At 45.8% G+C, this 20618-nt stretch overlaps 1 protein-coding gene across 1 annotated transcript; it reads right to left on the bottom strand.

The window, feature by feature from the left end:
• Window positions 1–7139: 7139 nt before the first annotated feature.
• Window positions 7140–13286, bottom strand: LOC112655490 (keratin, type I cuticular Ha7-like). Its single transcript, XM_025440628.2, has 7 exons — window positions 12858–13286; window positions 11252–11334; window positions 10067–10223; window positions 9578–9739; window positions 9366–9491; window positions 8769–8989; window positions 7140–7275 (listed from the first exon to the last, which is right to left on the bottom strand). Exons 1-7 carry the CDS (start codon window positions 13284–13286, stop codon window positions 7140–7142), a joined length of 1314 nt encoding a protein of 437 aa, XP_025296413.1.
• Between the last annotated feature and the right edge of the window lie 7332 nt (window positions 13287–20618).

The raw sequence follows: 20618 nt of genomic DNA, 5'->3' as shown, positions 1-20618 counted from the left end.
TATGTAATGTCTTTTTTCTTTCTCTGTCTTCTCTGGTTTTCAAATGCCCGTGCCTCAGTCTGTTATTTGCCTTCCTCAGAAGAGTCCCTTGTCCCATAAAATTCTTTACTTGGGCTTCTTGCTAAGTCAGGACTCCTCTTCAGGCAGTATACCCATAAAATCAGAGTTTTGTGGTAGATCTTAAAAGAGGCCACACAGTCTAGCCCAGGTATCTACCCTTGTTAATTGAGAGTTGGTCCATCCAATGACATTCTTCTGTGTTATGTGATCCTGTAAACCCATACTCAGACTCATTTCCTGGCCCACCTGGCGTTTCTAGGGAGGGACGGGGATTGAGTCAAAGAAGAAGTTTCAGTGAACTCCCTTTCCATCTGCTTTAAGGGAAGAATCCTTCAATGGTACAGCGTCCCAAGCATTGGAAGCCTTGAGGTGAATAAGGACTGAGTTGTACCATGGCTGAGAAGGATGGGCAGCTATTTGTGCCCATCTTTTCATGTGCCTGTTGACAATTTGTATATCATGTACGGGGATTGTAGAGGAGTTTTAAAGGAAGAGGCTCTGATAATTAAAGAACAGTTAAGGCTCTGGAGAAAGAGATCATTTGGAAAGAGGGCTGAGAGATTCATATAAATGTATTTGAAATGTCCAGGAAAACTATTTGGCGCAGATGTGGAAGGGAAAAAGGCTTTGCTAGTCAAACCTTACCACCAAAACATCTATAGCATTAGACCAGCATGAGCAGATAATCAGGGAAGTCTGGAGACTGCCCAAAGGAGCCTCCTCAAGGAGATCAATCTTAAAATTTCATGTGAATTGACTTTATATTCCATCATATGCCCATATAAGCTTTAATATAAAAACAAACAAACAAACAAAGCAGGAAACCTAGGTGGCTCTTTGGCTCAGGTTGTGATCCTGGGGTCCTGAGATCGAGTCCCATTTCAGACTTCTCTCAGGAAGCCTGCTTCTCCCTCTGCCTGTGTCTCTGCCTCTCTCTGTCTCTCATGAATGAATAAATAAAATCTTTAAAAAAAAACAGTTTTACGATTTCCAATTAAACTTTCAAAGATTTTGCCCAATCCTCTCAGCGAAATCAACACACCCAGAAGATGCACCACATCCTGTCCTGGGCTCCCATCCCCAGCCTTACTGAGTTACACACAATCTGGCTTAAGAACCAAATGTTAGAAGGTACCACAGACGGCTCTGTAGTGATATTATTTAAGTCCAAGGACTTGGGCACCAGGACAGAAAGTGCTGAGACACAGCAGAAGCATTTTGTAAAGCAAGCTTGGAGTCATTTGGGGTTGATTTGGAAGGTGAGGCAAGGCACCAGAAGGTCTGTGGAAGGGGGTGGCCAAAGCTCTGAGTATATAAAGGTTGCGTAATTATAGGCACCACTGGGATACCCCCTGCATCTTGGGTAGCAACATCTCAACTTCCACTGTGGCTTTGGCTGCCAGCCAGAGTGGCAGTTTTATTGACAACTTATTGGAGTCCTTCTCCCCAACAAGCTTTCATGATGGTATTCATGCAGCACTCCGCTTGGGTCTCAGATGAAAGGTCCTCCATCTACCCTCTCCAAGGCCATTATCTCGCTGCTTATTATGATGCCATTCAGACGGAAAGCCCCACCACACTACAAAGAAGCCTCAGACTTATAATAAAACCAAAATTTCTTTGTTTTCTTCCCAGGCAATTAAAGAGGCAGAAATAGGTGGGTCCTGAGGCATGCACCCCTGAGACTTTTCAGAGGAAGGACTCAAGGCCAGGCGTAGGGAGCTTCTCTCTCTCTTCAGCTGGGCTTGGGACAGATGGAAAACCTGTCAATCAGACTGATGAGCATTTGTCCATAAGGAACGGCACTGGCCTCCTGCTTCCTGCCTCTTGTCAGCCTGCTCCAGAGCACTGGCTTTCTAGGCTGGAGCTGCTTTTCAACCCTGCCTTCCTCCCTACCCAAAGACAGTGGCTCCTGAGCACAGACCAATGGCAGCAGATCTACAAGCTCTTTGGTTGAACCCACTATTGGCCAGCGCAGCTTCATGGGGGCTTTAGTCCAAGGAGAGTGTTCAGGTCTAAGAACAAGAAGATTCAAGAATTGGGTCAACAAAAAAGCAATACTAGAGTTTGCATACTGTGCCAAGGGACCAGAGAAATGGAAATCAGGAGCCGTGTGTTGAATAAGAGATATGAACAGATGTGAAGAGGCCAGGAAGGAATTCTTAGCAACGAGAGGTGACGTGCTGCTCAGACAAAGCTAGCCCATCTTCGAATGAGTGAACCTGGAGAACACAAAGCCAAGGGGACCCACATCCATGGACAAAAGACTGGCCCACGCTGCTGAGTGTCCTGCATGATATAAATCCAGATGCTTCTGGAAAGATCTACCGACATGGAACCACAACTTCTCAGGCCTCCAAAAGAAGTGGCATTCCCTGAGGTGCCCAGACCAGAGCATCACCTCCACAATCCAGGCTGAAATTTGTTTGTGGCTGAGAAATACAGTGTTATCTATACCAGGCAGCATAAGATGAGAAGGGAACAATGCCACCTGTTCCTGAATGAGTAAGGTGTGGACAGGAGAAAGGAAGAAAGAAGCAGAAGCAGTCAGAGCTGCACTGGCTTCAGGTCATGCCCAGCCAGCAGCCACATCAACCAGAGATTCCTTTTTCCCTAGCAATTGCCCCCAGTTGAAAAGGCAACAGAATTCAGGAGACGCACAGCAAATGGAGTGACCGGTGAGTGAACATAATGCTGCCATCTCTTGTAAATCTAGCCTCTGTCTTGTGGTGTTTTTAAAATACCAGTAGGCTTGAGTGAATTTGCTTCTTGAATTAGTGGGGAAAAGGAACTCTAGCCCTGTATGGTCCTCAAGATTTCACACAGGCTAGGAGCAGACTATTTGTACACTCTTGATTTCCTAATTGATATTTCAACTAATTTGTAGTAACTCAAAGAGAAACTGAGGTGTCAAGGAACTATCAAGCCCACTTTATTTATTTAGATCAATTTTATTCAAAACATGCTTATTGTGTAGCTTCTCCAAGCTGGGCACAGGAATACATTGAAACAGAAGAATCCTAGTTCTGGTAGAGGATTATATTTTTATGAGCAATTCAGTCCCCACAAATACCTGAGAAACAACAAGAAGTTAAGGAGTTGAGATATTTAAGAGGTGTGAGATGGACATATCTGGAAATATGTTTGTATCAAATGTAATTAGGAAATGACATATACCACGTTAAAGGCAGAAGTCATTTACTGAACATCTGTCAAACACCTGGCACAGCCAGGGCTGGGGACGGGGATGCAGGGATGGTAGGGAGATGACATGCCACGGTCCTCTGTTAGCTCTTGGTCCTACTGAGCAGACAGATGGATCCACAACAAACTCTAATGTAAGGTGATACAGTTGGGCCCTTCCTCTGAAAAATTTCTTCCTTCTTCCTCCACTTCTTCCCACACCTATTCCTATCAGTTCATTTCAAACCGGTTTCTGACTCTGCCCAGAGATGGGGGATGAGACCATTTCAGGTTATTTATCTGTATCCAGAAGGAGACTTGGTAGTGACCCCACTCTCTAGATGACTCAGGAATAGATTTCAAACATGTGGTCTCATCAGGACCCTAATCCCTTTAAGAATCCAGTCTTCCACCTGGCCTGGTAATTGGTTTTTTGATATTTGGTTCTTGTTGCTTTGGAGATCATAACTGAGTGATGTGGCTGCCCCAAGGCACCCCCAGTGGTTCCATGGCATTAGGGTGAGCTTCCAAACAAGTGCAAGAGGTTTTCAGGGATGCAGTATGGGTGGGAGAAGGAGGAGAGGCAATGGTAAATCAAGCAAGTGAAAAAGGATATGCCAAAAGGCCTGAGATTCATGTAGGGAAAGGAGGATGATCTGTGATCCTGCTGGTGAGCAGACACAAGTCTGCCACCCTCCGGATGAGAGAGGTCCACTGCAGGGCAGAGGCATCTCAATGGATGGCCTTGGGGCACATATTTAGTATGTCCGGCAACCCAACGGGGAGAAGGGAGAGGCAAGCAAGGGAGCCTTGGGCACAAAACCCAACATAAAGGGAAAGCCTCAGCTGAAGGAGGCCAGAAGCTCAGTCTGAAATGTGATTGGGGAGGACCTTGCAGGATAGGAGTAAAGACCAAGAAGATTCTCCCTGGGGAGATTCCTAAGCCCTGTAAAATCCATGTGAGCCAGCATCAGACAGTGGGTCTGAATGGACAGTTTTATGCAAATGTACCTCCAGCCTCTAGCAGTTGAGTGCAGGGACAGGGCAATGGACTTGAGAGAGAGATCACTGGGAGAGCTTGGGGGCTCATTTTCCTCCCCTTGCAAAATGAACTTCTCCCCTTGCAAAACGGGAGATTATCGAGGCTGCTCTGCCTATCCCAGGAGTTTGGGGATTTCAAATTGAAGAGCCTGTGTGAAGGCACATTGTAAGTGGTGAAGGGATGGATATGCAAGCAATTCCGACTGTTTCTCTTCTCCTCTTCCTCAGTAGACAAAGTGCTTTTAACAATGTCAGGGGGTGAGTTGACCTCCTTTTGTGATTTCTAGTCATTAAAATTGCCAAGGTTCTCAGGCTATTTTGAAAAAATGAGTGGGAAATATCAAAAAGGGAGACAGAACATGAAAGACTCCTAACTCTGGGAAACAAACTAGGGGTGGTGGAAAGGGAGGTGGGCGGGGGGTGGGGGTGACTGGATGATGGGCACCGAGGTGGGCACTTGACGGGATGAGCACTGGGTGTTATGCTATCTGTTGGCAAATTGAACACCAATAAAAAATAAATTTATGAATAATAAAAAAATAAATATGTATAACCTTGATTTCTTGCACTGCCCTTTGGGGCAGAAATTCTCAGCAGTGATTCCACTAGCATAAACACTCTATCGTTTCCTTCAAGAAAAAGGAATCAAAACAATGGGGTGATTATGGTTCTGTCATCCTGCTGACACATTGGAGACCTGGCCTCTGTGAAGCAGGGTGGTTAGGAGCATAGTTGCTAGAGGTAGACCACCTAGATCTGAATCCTGGTTTCACCACCTACTAGCTGTGCGACCCTGGGCATGTTACATAACCTCTCTGAGCCGTGGTTTCTCACTCCAAAATGGGGATTATATGAGTTTATATACATTAATTTATCTATAACTTAGATGAGTGCCTGATTCGTGGTAAAAGCTCGATGAATGTGAGCTTCAATGGTGGTGATGATGATAATGATGGTGATAATCATCACCAATGATGGTGATGATGGATTGTTTGGTCTCCAGGGAAGCTCTTCACACCTCCCCAAACATAGTGATCCTTCCACCCAGCATTTACTCTCAGGAACCCAAACCACTTCATACACCACTCACACACACACACACACACACACACACATACACACACACACACACACACAATGTCTCATCAAAGCTCCTCTTTTAATTATAAATGACAGAGCACTGGATGTGAACTTAAGAAACACAGGTCAATTACCCTGAGGCCCCACTGACTCATTTCATGTCACCAGAAGAATCCCTCAACCACTCAATGACTCACCTTCTCTCTTTCTCCTTAAAAGGGAAAAACAATGCTTACCTACTGTCATGGTGCAAGACTAAGTGGGTTTATTTTATTATTAGACTGCTTTGAACTTGTTGGATGAAAGGAGCTTTTTTAAGTACAAAGGAAGAGCCAAAGGTATTTGTGCCAGGTGCTAAATTAAGACTTAACAAGATTGTTCTTTCTTATTGGGACCTACCCTCAGAGATATGTCACCTGTATGCAAACACCTGTACAACTGGGGGAAAAGAGCAGAGGAACATTCCTCCAATGATGGGGAGCTCACTGCTTCTCACCTTTGGCCAGCTCTGACTCTGCTTTCTGGAGATACGCTGTTCTTGGCCATGGCTGCCTAAATATGGAGCTTCTGGTCCATGTGTCTACTGCCTATAAGGTCCAAGCCAAGCAGCTGCCAGGGGGCTTGCTAGTGAGGCCCATGAGGGAGCTTGGGTGGGTCCATTTGGCCTTTTCTAGACTGATAGTCTGACAGGCTCAGCAACCACCATGATTTAATGCATTCAGTACTTCACAGCATGCAGAGGAAAGGCACTTTCTCTTCACACATGGGATCTGTAAGAGACTTCGGTCATCTCCTTCCGCAGTGTATCTCATCTATAAGAGGCTCAATCCCCAAATAAAACCCCTAACCCAGTGACTCTCAAATTTGAGTATGCATAGAATCACCCAGAGGACCTGGTACTGCTGGTTGGAGAACCACACTTTAAGAACCACTACCCTAACCCTTCTCATGTTTAATTTTTTTCCCTTCAAAGCTTCCAAAGTACAGGCTTTGGACCTAATTCAAAGAGACTGGGATTCGAGTCTTGATTCAGCCATTAGCTGCTCCCTCTTTGCAGGGTTTGGTGGGACGCTGTGTCACAAGATCCATAAAGCCCCAGCACTATGCCTTGCTCACCATGCTTACTTTAAATAGAGTATTCTAGGAGGTGCCAGCAGAACTTCTGACCTGAGCTTTTCCTTTGCACAAGGACCAGAGGCTTCATCCTGATAAGGGGGATTTTATTTGGTGCCTGTATTTTAAAAGTTCTGTGAATCTGGCTCTAAATAGGCTTTAGATACCCAGTTACAGCTGGTTATCTCTGAACTGTGCTATTTTGCTGCAGGCCCATTCTTAACTGCAGTCCTCACTGGCTTTGCCATCTCCCAGAACCCCTCTAAGGTGAGAGATCCCCAACCCCTGCTTCTGTGGAGACAGCTGGCTCAAGGGGCCCTCAGCAACACTCTTGATGCGGGGTGGAGACACTGATCACAGGTCTTGGGCTCTTCATGCTGCCAAAGTGAAGTTTATTAGCAAAATAAAAACAAAGATATCTACCACAGCTCAGACTGTGAGGCAACAAAAGGAAGCAAAAGGAGCATCCAAGACACCTTAAGGAGAGGAAGCCCAAATCCAGGGGCCAGGGCTGAGCTGCCAGACTGGAAAGCCCAACAGCAGAGAAGCACTACCTGTCCAGCTGGCTGGGGGAGCAAGGCCTGGGGTGGCAGGCCTGCAGAGTGGAGCCAGCCGGGCTGCAGATGGTTCCCATTTCCTGATTCCTCAGGCTGAGGAGTGTGTCAGCATCGAGATGATGAACAGGTACCACAGGAGGCCCGAGGGGGCCCAGAACAGCAGGGAGAGCAGGGGGTACAGGCTGCAGGGGCTGGACAGAGGGTGCTGGCTGCTGGGGTTGCACATGGGTTGCAAGGGAGCCTGCGGAGAGAAAAAGGTGGTTGGAACACTGCATCAAAAGTGTATGAAATGCATATGAGAAAATGCTCTGCATCACTTGCCATCAGGGAAATACAAATCAAAACCACAATGAGATACCACCTCACACCGGTGAGAATGGGGCAAATTAACAAGGCAGGAAACAACAAATGTTGGAGGGGATGCGGAGAAAAGGGAACCCTCTTACACTGTTGGTGGGAATGTGAACTGGTGCAGCCACTCTGGAAAACTGTGTGGAGGTTCCTCAAAGAGTTAAAAATAGACCTGCCCTACAACCCAGCAATTGGACTATTGGGGATTTACCCCAAAGATACAGATGCAGTGAAATGCCGGGACACCTGCACCCCGATGTTTATAGCAGCAATGGCCACGATAGCCAAACTGTGGAAGGAGCCTCGGTGTCCAACGAAAGATGAATGGATAAAGAAGATGTGGTTTATGTATACAATGGAATATTACTCAGCTATTAGAAATGACAAATACCCACCATTTGCTTCAACGTGGATGGAACTGGAGGGTATTATGCTGAGTGAAGTAAGTCAGTCGGAGAAGGACAAACATTATATGTTCTCATTCATTTGGGGAATATAAATAATAGTGAAAGGGAATATAAGGGAAGGGAGAAGAAATGTGTGGGAAATACCAGAAAGGGAGACAGAACGTAAAGACTGCTAACTCTGGGAAACGAACTAGGGGTGGTAGAAGGGGAGGAGGGCGGGGGGTGGGAGTGAATGGGTGACGGGCACTGGGGGTTATTCTGTATGTTAGTAAATTGAACACCAATAAAAAATTTAAAAAAAAAGTGTATGAAAGACTAAAGTACACAGACACTTTCCAATTGGGAAAGCAAAGGAGAATGTAAACCTTGGAGGTCCTGCTAGGCCTAGAAAGGGGTAGCTACATGGCCAGAATTACAGCAGAGGTAGGATCAGAGCTCGGGGGACCTCTGTGCGAAAAAACAGCCCTTCCTGCCGTGGGCAAAGGAACAAGGGCAAGAAATGCAGAAAGGCTGGCTGGGCAACAGCAGGCCAGATGTCCACTGCCCTCCCAATTGACGCACAGGCCCCAGTCTTGTTCCTTATTGCTTCATGAGGTGTTCTATCCACCTTACCTGTTACACAGGACAAAATGAAAGAATGGCTGCAAATGCCCTTAGCAATTTTTTTTAACACTGAGTATGAAGAATCCCTATTATGAGAATACTTCTTCCAGAGAGAACTTAGTGAAACCTAAATGCGCTGAGCTCTCAGTATTTCAGCTCCCCATGACAGTGATTGGCATCTGGGAATGTGACGTAGTCAGCAGAATGGATGGCATGAGCTGAGAAGCTCCCACATGCCCTCCTCTACATCCAGGCAGCTCATCAAGCTTACTGGATAGCAAATTTGTCGCCTTGACATCCCTCCTTTCAAATCCTCCCCACAAAAGGTCTCTGCTTTTACACATGACATTGGCACAAACATCAGGGTACACACTTGCAGTCCTCGCTCTCCAGAAGTTTCCGGTATGTGTTGATCTCACACTCCAACCGAGCCTTAATGTCCAGCAGCACCTGGTACTCCTGGTTCTGCCGCTCCAGGTCACCCCGGATCTCAGACAGCTGCTCCTCCACGTTGCTGATCAGGATCTGCATCTGCGCCAGCTCCGTGCCAAAACGGGCATCGGCTTCACACAGAGAGTTCTGCAGACAGTCTTTCTGTAATACCAAAGACAGAACCAGATGGAAAATCGTGGACTGCAGCCCCAGTCTCTCCAGTAAGACTGTGACACCCCAAGGTGTTGCCAGGCCTGGAGAACAACCTAGCTCCTGTTAGCACTCCTCAGCTGGAAGAACTAATGACGTGCCATTGCTCATCATTGTAGACCTCAGGATAAATTTGCAGGACCTCGCTCATCTGAAGGAATGTTCATTCCCTCAGCAGCCACATCTATGAGAAAGTTCTTGCAAAGGCAAGGAACTCAAGGTTTGAACTGTGTCCTGGTCTGTACTTAAGGGAGGCAGGGACTGAACCAGGAACTGCTCTTGGGAATGGGAACCAGGCTGAGTCTTCCAGGTGTGCAAAGGAGCTCACCAGCGTGTGCTGGGCCTGAAGCTCCACCTCCAGGGCGTTCACCGTGCGTCTCAGCTCCAGGATCTCCGACTGGCAGCACCGCAACTCCTCAGAGCAGGACATGTCCTGCTGGCTGATGCTCTCAGACTGAAGCACAAGTGCACAGAGACATGATCAGCAGCCTGCCCGTGTGGAAGCCCGGGTCCCTCCCTGCTCCGAGGCAGCACCCTCACCTGATCTTGGAACCACTCTTCCACATCATTGCGGCTGGTCTGCACCATGGCCTCATAGTGGCACCTCATGTCCTCCAGCACCCTGCCCAGGTCCACGGTGGGCTCAACATCCAGCTTAATCTGGAGCTTATCTCCCAGCTGGCACTTAAGGATGTGGACTTCCTTTGGGGACAGGAGAAAGACATCCCATTCGTGGAACCCCCACTGCCCTCTACCCAAAGCCTCATCTCCCACTTCCCATTCTCCCCAGTGATTTCTCTGTGCTCCTCCGAGGATGGGGCACCACCTGCATTAGCGTAGCAACTTCCAGAGGTTGCAATGAAGAGCAAGTTCCCACTGAAAGCTGGAGCTTACCTCTATAGCTTGTGAGCCTTAACCATGAGGCAGGGCCTACAGAGCTTCCATCCTGAGCAGGAGGAAGAGCTTCATTTCTTCCCCCAAATGAGCCTGAACTTACCCCCAAGAAAATCTTACACAAAGGCCACGCACCTGCTCATGGTTCTTCTTAAGGCAGAGCAGCTCCTCCTTGAGGGACTCCAGCTGGGCCTCCAGGTCGCACTTGGCAAGTGTAAGGTCATCCAACATCCTGCGCAGGCCGCAAATGTCAGCTTCCCCCAGCTGGCAGAGTGAATGCTCTGTCTGGTACCTTTAGCAGGAAAGATACAGGACTCAGGGTTAGAGGGCAGAGGGGCCCCAGGATATTGGTAGCCACTCCACTGGCCACCTTTCTTCGGTCTAATTGTGAGTTGGCATTTTCTATGTGGCACACTCCCAGCCCAGAAAGCAATGGGGTGTTCCCCACTCATTTGACATTAAGCACCAATGACAAGCCTGACAAAGAAGCCAGTACTGAGGGTGCTGGGTAGACACATGTCCAGCACCTGCCCTCATGGGCTTATGGCCAAAGGGAAGGTGGCAGCAGAGTAACCTGGCAATTGCCACACCAGGTTGTCCCTACAGACCCTCATCTTCCCCCACCCCTACTGAGGCAGACTCTGGGTTCTCTCTCAGATTAGAAGCCAAAGGCCAGAATAGGAGGATGGAAATGGCTTTCTTTAGCTCCAGAGGAGTGAGGCTTCCGCCAAATTTTGAAGAAAGACTATAAAACAAATGCCTCTTCCTGCTCCCAGGATTGACCTTCTCAGGGGGCATAAACTTTTCACACATGGGTGCCTCCATCATAGACCATGAAGCATGACTTTTGTTGTGAGTTACTGGTGATCACAAATTGGGTGGGCTTCAGTATGGAAATATCCTCACAGAGGCAGCTGAATTTGGTAGGAAATGACCTCAGAGTAGGAAATATGAGGTCGGGTCCCAGTTCTTCCACTCAGTAGCCACATGACTTCAGGTAGGTTGCTTCAGGGCCTGGAGCTTTGTATCTTCACAAAGACAAAGACATCACTGCCCTGCCTACCTCCCCAGGTCCTTGGAACAATAGCAGCAAGTGTATGATACATTCTCAATCATGCTGTGAAGCATAAAAGCTACACAACTGAGGGGCAAAGGAATGTTCTTTCAAGATCTTGGGCATAATGCCCTCTGTTTTATCCTGCTGTAACTGTCAGTTTGGGAGCTTAGTAAATTATATCTCTGATGCCAACTGTATCACAAGAGAGAAGAAATCAGAGTAGGTACCTGGCTCCTCCCTCTGCCTGTTGTACCCCAACTCACTTGGTCCTGAAGTCATCTGCAGCCAGCTTGGCATTGTCTATTTGCACAACCAGCCTGTTGTTCTCAGATTTGATGCACAGAATCTGGGGGAAAGAAAATAGGCCTGGTAATTCACTATCTCCAGAGCCATCAATGGCCTCGAGTCAAAAGAAGTTCCATTGGCTGAGATTCAAATGACAACATCCCCTTGGACAACACAAACTCCCAAACACATAAGAGATGCTAGTGTGGTATAGGAGAGGGGGTGTGTATGAGGATGCTTGGCAAAGGCAAAAGGCATACAGCCAAAAGAACTGGGAAATGGAAAGGAATAGTGAACTGAACATATAACAGAGACTTAATTTTATTTTGCCAGCCATAATATTTAGCCTGATATGAACAAGATCTGAAATCTAGGCCACAGGACAATGGGCTGGTTATAAAAGGTTTAAATAAAGGCAGATGCCTTCTTAATAAGAAGTCCCTTATGCTGGTTGGTCAACTTCCCCAAAGGTCTTCTGTGAATCTAGCCAGGTTTCTGTGGCCCCTACTTGACATTTTTTGTCTTCCTATCTCCAAAACTAAAATATAGGCCCTTAGGAAGCATTGCATTGATTATTAAAGGGGCCACCAGATATGCAGAAGAGACCAATGCTACTGAATAGCCATATACTGGTTCAGGAAAGGCATTAGAACATGCTGCCTTCAATGGCCACGATAGCCAAACTGTGGAAGGAGCCTCGGTGTCCAACAAAAGATGAATGGATAAAGAAGATGTGGTTTATGTATACAATGGAATATTACTCAGCTATTAGAAATGACAAATACCCACCATTTGCTTCAACGTGGATGGAACTGGAGGGTATTATGCTGAGTGAAGTAAGTCAGTCGGAGAAGGACAAACATTATATGTTCTCATTCATTTGGGGAATATAAATAATAGTGAAAGGGAATATAAGGGAAGGGAGAAGAAATGTGTGGGAAATATCAGAAAGGGAGACAGAACGTAAAGACTGCTAACTCTGGGAAACGAACTAGGGGTGGTAGAAGGGGAGGAGGGCGGGGGGTGGGAGTGAATGGGTGACGGGCACTGGGTGTTATTCTGTATGTTAGTAAATTGAACACCAATAAAAAATAAATTAAAAAAAAAAAAAAAAAGAACATGCTGCCTTGTACTGCGCCAGAAATTAGGTTGCGCTGATTTTGCAACTACAATGTTATAATTCTAAATACTGAGACTAAGTAAACATAAATTCAGAATCCTGAATTCTACATCTCATCTTTGACATGGTCCCATTCACCTCCACTCAAGAAATTCTCTTCCCACAATAAAAAAAATTTTTTTCAACTGAGGCTGTGTTCACTCCCAATCCAGGCCCTTAAAATTTTGTGCAAATGTCAGTAATCTTTTTCTGTAAAGAGCAAGACAGTAAATATTTAAGGCTTTGAAGGCCATGAATCTGTTACAACTACTCAACTCTGCCATTAGAGCACAAAAGCAGTCATATGCAATACACTAACAAATGAGCATGGCCATGTACCAATAAAACTTTATTTATAAAATCAATCAGTAGGCCAGATGAGCCATAGTTTGCCAACCCCTCATCTGGAGCACTACAAACCTCACCTTCTGCTGGAGCTCCTCGATGGTCTGAAAGTAGGACTGGTAGTCTGGACACATGCTAGACTCGTGGCATTTGCTTGCCTCTCGGATAGTGGTCTCTAGCTCTTCATTGTCCCTCTCCAGCTGGCGCACCTTCTCCAGGTAGTTGGCCAGGCGATCATTCAGGAACTGCATGGTCACCTTCTCGTGGCCATTGGGAGCGCCTTCCCCATAGTTCTCACAGACTCCAATGTTTCCAGGAATGTTGCGGGTCCCTGGCAAGGGGCAAGCAGTGTGGCAGCTGTGGGGCATACAGAGGCTGGGTTGGCCCAGAGGGGTTGCCCCCACACGCAGTCGGTTGGCATGTGCCACGGTGGCTGACAAGCGCAGGGATGCAGCCTTGGCCTCTGAAACCTGTTTACTGAGGAGAGAACTGCAATGATGAGAAGTCATGGGGCTGAAAGCCAGATGTGTGCTTTGCCCACAGTTGGATTTGCTTGAAGTCGAAGCCTTCCTTCTCTTCCAGACCTTATATATGCCTGTAGTGGGTGTTGGTGCAAGAAAACAGGCATTTTCCTCATTAATATTTATGTTGATTCTTATACAATCACTCTATTAGTCAGTGATTTTTGTCTCATATAAAGAGTTAATGAGCTCATGAAAGAGGCCTTCACCCACACAGGATACTTCTCCTCGTTCTAGGGTCCTAGGACACAGAGAAAATGTGGCCCACATTCTGTGGTTTAAGTCTCTTTACCCTCTGCCAGTTTATATCTGTGAGATAATTGAGAACCAGAGACACGTAAAATTCCCTCAACATCTTTCCAACTCTAGTATTCTTTTCCTGCCTCCAAACATTCCCATCATGGCAGTCTAAAATAGTGATCAGTCAGGCACGGCACATTGAAAAAAGCAAAACAAATTATAATTAGTTTGTTTCAGCAGATGTGTATGGAGTCTCTACTGTGAGATATAGCTTAGCCTGCCTGGAGGGAGGGGGTTAGATTTCAGTAAGAGGAATAAGAAAATAAATGACCTTTATTACAAAGGCAATAAGAGAGGGTGCTTAAAAAAAAAAGAAAAAAAAAAGAAAGAAAAGCTACATAGATCTTAAGAAGAGAGCTCACTGAGTGACCAGAGAAAGACTTCATAGAGCAGGGAGCATTTAATATGTGTTTTGAATGATGGTTTCAAGAAGGGACTGGAGGAGACACCATCTCTCATAGAGACCAAAATTAACAGAATCAAATGTGTCTGGAAAATGGAAAATATTATAGCTGTGCTGGCCCTTATAATGAAGACACATGCCAGTGCTGGAAAGTTGCATTTAGTCCAGGTTGTGGGAAGCCTTAAATGCCAGGGCCATCCCATATATAATCTTCAGCTAAAGGCAAATCAAAGGTAGGAATCTGCCTCTGGAAGCTAACTCTCCTCAAATATAAGGAAAAATAAATATTCCAGGTTCCTTATGAAAAGGAGATAAAAGTCTTCTGTATAAACATTAGAGGATAACATCAGGCCAGAACGACAAAAAAGAAACTTAACTTCCAAATTGATTGTGGTGTCTAAAAACTTAATAGACACTTTTTAATTACCCATGGGTCAAAGGAAACATCAGATGAGAAATTAAAGTATTTTAATCTGACTTAAAATGAATATACAAACAGATTTGGGCAATTAAGACTTTCCCTGTGCAAGCATGAGACAAATAGGCAATTTGGAAAGTGGGGAGGGGGGACACTTAATGACTGAGACAGGATAATCTGTGATTCCCAAGAAATAAAGTTATGTTTTTGTGCATTAGAGCCTAGAGGCTAATTAAGGCAGGCAGTGATTAGCACTTTATGGTGTCTATTCTCAGGCACCTCCCCCTCCTTTCTGGCATCTTGCTTTGTAAGACACTGGTCCTCTCACCCACTGACTCCCTCTTCACCTTGTTTAAGAAGATACATACTCAAGAACTTTGATCTTTCATCTTTTGAAACTTCGTACATTTCTTTGAAATGCACCTACCTTGATTGTCCATTACTTAGCAGACTCTAAATTAAAATTTAAATTTCCTTAATCTTTAGAAACACTCAGAGCATCAGAAGCTTTATGGCCTCCTCTATTCCTAAACAAATAAGCCAGTGGCCAGTTGTTCAGTAAGCCATGGAAAAGGGCAGCCAGCCAGCTTCTAGGCTATGCTAACGAAGACGCTGCTTTGACCCCATTCCTAAGATGAATGAATTCACCAGAAGGGGCCCTTGAGGCAGCAGGTACATGTTTTAGGTGGCTCTAAAACATGGAATCTGAACCAAAAGGGATCTCAAAGTCCTCCAGTCCTTTTTGGCATTAAATCCCTCCTGATAACTTTCCAATTCATTGCCCAGTCCACCACTCTCCAGAAGGCCCATCCCATCATTGGCCATGTGGGCCCCTGTAGGTCACAGTTTCCCAGGCTTTGTGCAAGATGCTTGAGTCAAGAGATAAATAATAGCTAACTCTGTCTTCAGGGGCTTACAATACAGAGGACTGTGTAGAAAGTTCTTTATGCAGAGACATATCTACCTCCATGCTGTTTATGTCTATTGCTTTCATTTGTTCCTGCATTCATTCAATAAACATGGGCCGAGTACCCATTCTCTGCCAGGCAGGCTCTGAGGCTGGATGCTGGTGGTATATGAGCAAGTAAATCAAAGAGTTTGCCTTTCATTAATTTACTTTCTAGTTCTACCCATGGGGTCCCACAGAGGATGAGTCCCTCCCACATGGCAGACCTTCAGTTCTTTGTGGCAGATTGTTCTCATCCCCCTCGCCACCCTGAGTACATTCCTCTGAATACACTCCATGGAGTCTCTACTACTCTTAAGTGAGGGCCCTAGAATGGAATTTCTGATGAACTGAGATTAAGAGGCTGCCAGCAGATGACCAGCAGACCTTCTTGCCAAGGACTGTTATGTGCAGTAGGCTAGTGCCACCAACTCTTCAGCCATGATATCCACTCATCTATCAGTTGGTCCCATATACAATCAGTAAGACCCATGGAAACACTTCCCCTTAACTACTCTATGTACAAATATGGGCAATATTCACCAAGGCAGGGTTTACCACCATCAGTGAACTTGTTCCCATGAGCTACTCCAAGTGATTCAATATTCATATAAGCTCCTCCAATACTCAGAGCCCTCTCAAGGCACCATGAGGGTTGCAATGATGGATCCAAGAAATTCCCATCTCTGAAAAAAGCTTACAGCTGAAAGAGAAATAGGTCATGTCATTCAAAAGAAAGAGAAGTCACAGAGAGAGCTGCGGGGGTGGGCGCCAGGACAGCAAAGAAACTTTATCTGGATCTTGAAAGATATATAAGATTTGGACAAGCAGAGGAAAGAGAGAAAGGATTTTCTAGAAAAAAAAATAAATAAGTATAGGCACACACTCAGAAACAGAACCCTATATGGTGGGCTCCAGAGAAGCAGGGGTGCAACCTCAGGAATCTGCCTCAAAAGAAACAACTTTGAATGAAACAAAGATGTAGACCTCAAGAGTCAAATTACATTTTTAAAGCCTATAAAACTGAAATTTATGCTAATTTATGCTAAAAAATGTGGTCTCCTTATATTTTTATAACTTCTACGCAGGTGATTCTCAAACCTCAGGCTGCATCAGAATCACCTGGAGGGCTTGCAAAAAGGCTGATTGCCAGGCCCTGTGCCAGAGTTTCTGACTCAGTAGGCTTGTGGTCAGGCCCAAGAGTCTGCATTTCTATCAAGTTCTCAGGTGATACTGAGTCTGGGGACTGGGAAGCACACTCATGCTCTCTCTCTCTCTCTCTCTCTCACACACACACACACACACACAAACCTATATATTCAGAGTTGATACACACCATCACGTTTGACTACCTACTATATGCTACCTAGTATTGTACTACATACTTCAATCCTTTCAACCACATTGCAAAGTGGTTGCCAGTATCCCATTGTAGAATAAGAAAAAGCTCAGAGCAGTTAGGTTAGCTCAGACAAGCTCACAAAAGTAGAAAAGGAAGTCTGAGAAACATTAGCTCAGGTTGGCCAGACCTTCAAGCCCAAGCTGAGGTTCCTAGTCAGCAGCCACAGACACCCATTCCCTCCACGCACTTCATTCAACCAACTGGTGCCATGTTTTTCTCTGGGCTGCACATTCGTTCAAAGAACTGGAAGTACAGCAGGAGACAGAATAGAGTCCTCTGGAGGTTCTGAGCAGACAAGAGAGATGACCAAAGCAGCAGTTTAGGAAAAGTAGTGCCCATAATGCACCCCGGGATGGGAACGCTGCATCTCTAACACATACTGCAGTGCCCAGTACATAATTCATACTCAGGAACTGTTAAACGAGCCCATGAAAGGCTGGTGGTGCGTGCAAGATAAACTTGGTACAGAGGAGGTAAGGCAGATGGAAGAGGAGGAGGCTCTTAGAAGCCCCCTGGCAGCACGTGATGAAATCCAGCAGTGCCAAAAGGAAGGAGGGATGAGGGGGCAGAGGCATTAGAAGAGGACTCTACCAAAAGACTCTACAAGGCTGAGTGATTTGCTGTATATGGAGGTCAAAGGAGAGAGAGACATCAAAAGTGTCCTTCTGGTCCCTGGGTTCCTGGGACAATAATATGGTGGAAAAGGAAGTCAAGATGTCAAGGCAAAGAACTGGTTCAAGGGAGAAGATGCTGAATTTGAGTTTCGAGAATGTGAAATGTGACCCAGTGAGACTGCCTTCCAGGAGGTCCAAGGGAAAGTCTGGAGCAAGGCAAGAACAGCCTGAGTTGGTTGGACTCACTGAGATGCTCTCCTGAGTCGCTCAGATTTCACACACCTGACAAACAGGTAGAGCGGTTGAGCGAGCCCAGAGGCTCATACCTGAACAGGACAGCGATTCTCAAAGGGAGGATCCCCTCGCCCTGTTGGAGAGGAGGTGGCAAGGAAGATTTTTTGGTTAGAGGAAGTGTCGTTTAAAAACAAACAACCTATACTTTAAGTGAGTTGTCTTTTAGCCATGACTGGGTTTGGTATTTATATTTTTGAAAGCTAAAACAACATCAAGTGAAAAGTGAGATTTTTTTTTTGTTTTTTTAACATTTGTTAAAGAGAAGGCATGGATGAGAAAAATAGTTGAAAAACACTAAACTAGATGAAAAAAGACCCAAAAAATGATTCAACAAGATGAGCTCATGAAGATTCCTATAAGCGGTCAACAGAAGGGGCAGATTTGATTTTGTTCTTAGTTGGGAAGATGAAGGGAGGATGATGAGGGGATGGTGAGGTGGACCACAACACACAAAAATTTGTATCCAAATAAAAAATGCTCCTGTTTGGGGAAGTTTAGAATTCCATCTCGATATTTTTGGTTTCTGGGTATAAACAGTGGTGGGAGCAGAAGTGTGAGCCCTTCTCCAAAGCTTGCTCAGTGACTGCCAGCATCTGCCCCGGGGCCTGCAGCCAGCCACCCTTATTCCTTCCATTTCCCTGGTATTTGGGAGAAATGGCATTTAGAGTTTAAAAATGAATAAATAAAACAAGCAATGAGTGGAGGAGCCTGCAGAGTCCCACCTAGCATTATAGTGTGAAGTCTTGGAAAAAAATATTACAGAGCAGCACATCGGTAGTGCAGTGTGGTAATCTGAAGACTAGTGGGTTCGGTACTTACTAGGTGGCTCAAAACTGGATCTGGCCCCAAGCCAAAGGAACAAAAGTCTCAGGGGAAAAAAAATAACCACCTGGTTGAAATTATTGTGACCAAAGCAAAACTGGATATTGCACCTAGGGTCCCTATAGTCCAATCCGTGAGGATTGTGGGCTGTAGGGAGACCAGAGCACAGAATGTACAGATGAAGGAATCCGTCTGTAAGTGGAGAAGTGCTTGGGTTTTGGCACCAGAGGGCGCCCTGAGCTGTCACTCATAATTATGGGTGCTCGTAAAACCAGTGTCCAGGTGCCCTAAGCCAGGCTGGATAGCCACCTGCCAGGCTCCCTAGGTTGCAGTCCTTGCTGTGTCCAAATAGCCTTTCCTACCACACCCAGTAGCCACCGGGGTCCCATAACTAGAGTGCCTTTACGGTGTGACCTGGCCAGGCAAGTGGGAAACAGGCCAGATTTTCATGGTCCTGTCACATGAAAAGGTTATGGCTACTTTAAGTAAAGTCAAAAACAAAATAAACAAAACCTTCCTTATTTGTTAGAAGGAAGCCCACAAGAGCCTGCTTGCCCTTTGACAGCCCAAGGAATGCTTTTTTTTTTTTTTTTTTTTTTTTTTTTTTTGGTTAAGCCATTTGGAGTGAAACACTAAGCCCCAATAACAGTGATTGGTTTTCCTTATTGCTTATGGAAAAGGAGGGTGGTCAAACTTCCAGGCCACCAACGTGGAAATACATGGCCCCAATACTGTTAATAGGTTCTGCTACCACCTATTTAGTCCCTCATTCCTTCTAAGAGGAAAAGATTATCCCTTCTGGTTCTCAGGGAGCCCCATAAACCAATATCCATTGAACCTTCTCTCGGCCAAGAGTGCTATATGGATTATCCCTCAACAATAGTGAAGGGGAAATAATATTTTTCTAATTTTACAACTGAAGAATAGGCCTCAAGAGAGCGTAGTAGCCTGGCCAACTTCACTTCTCTAGTGTCACAGAGGGTGGAATTTGAGCCCAGATCGGCCCAATTCCAGAGCAAGTGCTCCTTTCCACCATACTATGCTACTATACAGAACAACCAAATCTGCATTGGTCTTTGGACCAGGGTACACAGGTGAGCCAAAATCAGAGAGTTTCATTCTTGAACATGCTCACCTCATGCCAGGTGCTAAATTGACTAGCATAGCAAAGAAGGTGCATGATCTCTCAGTGCTCTTCCACCATGTCTGACTGTGACCCCTGGGCCTGGGTCAGAGCCATATCCAAGAGGTAGAGAGGCATTTGGAGCATTCATACCAACTGCATTTCTCACCATCGGCACCTCAAAGGGAACAGCAGAGGGGACAAGAACACTTGTCTCTGGAAAAAAATATGTCCATGACCCAAACAGCTGTCCCCAGTGCCCAATCTAAGAGAGCAGGTGGTAATTCCATGCCTCCGTAAAAGGGCCAAATTGAATGAGAGGAAAAAAACTTGGCTACCTGGCCATGGCAGTTCTCAGCATGACCTCCCTTTGGCTAGATTGGAACTCTAAGTTGTGTGATTTTGCTCTTGGACAAAATACCAAGAGGCTGAAGGTGCCAAAAGCATGGTAGGGACATGTTCGTTCTGAGCTGTTCTGAAGGAATTCAAACCGGGCAAACAACACAGCTTCCTTTCACCAGTCTACAGGGATCAATGGGCAAGGTAAGTACACATCCAATGTCAGCAAAGGGCCTTCACCCAGGGGCTAAGACCCTAGGGCCCTAGAGAGATCCTGGCAACAACAAGGCATGTTGGAGCCAATGACCACCCAAGGTCTCGAAGGCCAGAGCTCTTTATCACATCACATACATTGCCAAGCACAAGAAGTATAGCACTTAATGCAGGAAGGAGTTTTATTCACCATTTGGTACAGGAACCCAATTACATCTTAGGAGAGTTTGAAGCACTGGAGTAGAACCAAAATCCCAGAAGAGGTACTGGGAGCAAACAATAGCTTAGGTGAAAGACAATTACAGCATTGGGGGGTGGGGTGGAATGCAGCAAAGGGATACATACAAAGGGAGCCACTGCTTAGAAGTTTCTGTCACACTTTTTGACTCATTGAAAATGCCTCCAGTGAGTTTGGTCTCCCTGGAAGGAAAACTAAGCAGGTGAGG

The sequence above is a fragment of the Canis lupus genome, chromosome 9, assembly GCF_003254725.2.
Source record: "Canis lupus dingo isolate Sandy chromosome 9, ASM325472v2, whole genome shotgun sequence".
NCBI classification, from domain to species: domain Eukaryota; kingdom Metazoa; phylum Chordata; class Mammalia; order Carnivora; family Canidae; genus Canis; species Canis lupus.
This window is presented reverse-complemented; position numbering and strand designations above follow the sequence as displayed.

Coding starts and splice junctions, on each gene's coding strand:
- LOC112655490 (XM_025440628.2), bottom strand. CDS start 13,286: ATGACTTCTCATCATTGCAGTTCTCTCCTCAGTAAACAGGTTTCAGAG. Junction 11,335..12,857: donor TCGAGGAGCTCCAGCAGAAG/GTGAGGTTTGTA, acceptor TCTTTCCCCCAG/ATTCTGTGCATCAAATCTGA. Junction 9,740..10,066: donor TTAAGAAGAACCATGAGCAG/GTGCGTGGCCTT, acceptor CTGTCCCCAAAG/GAAGTCCACATCCTTAAGTG.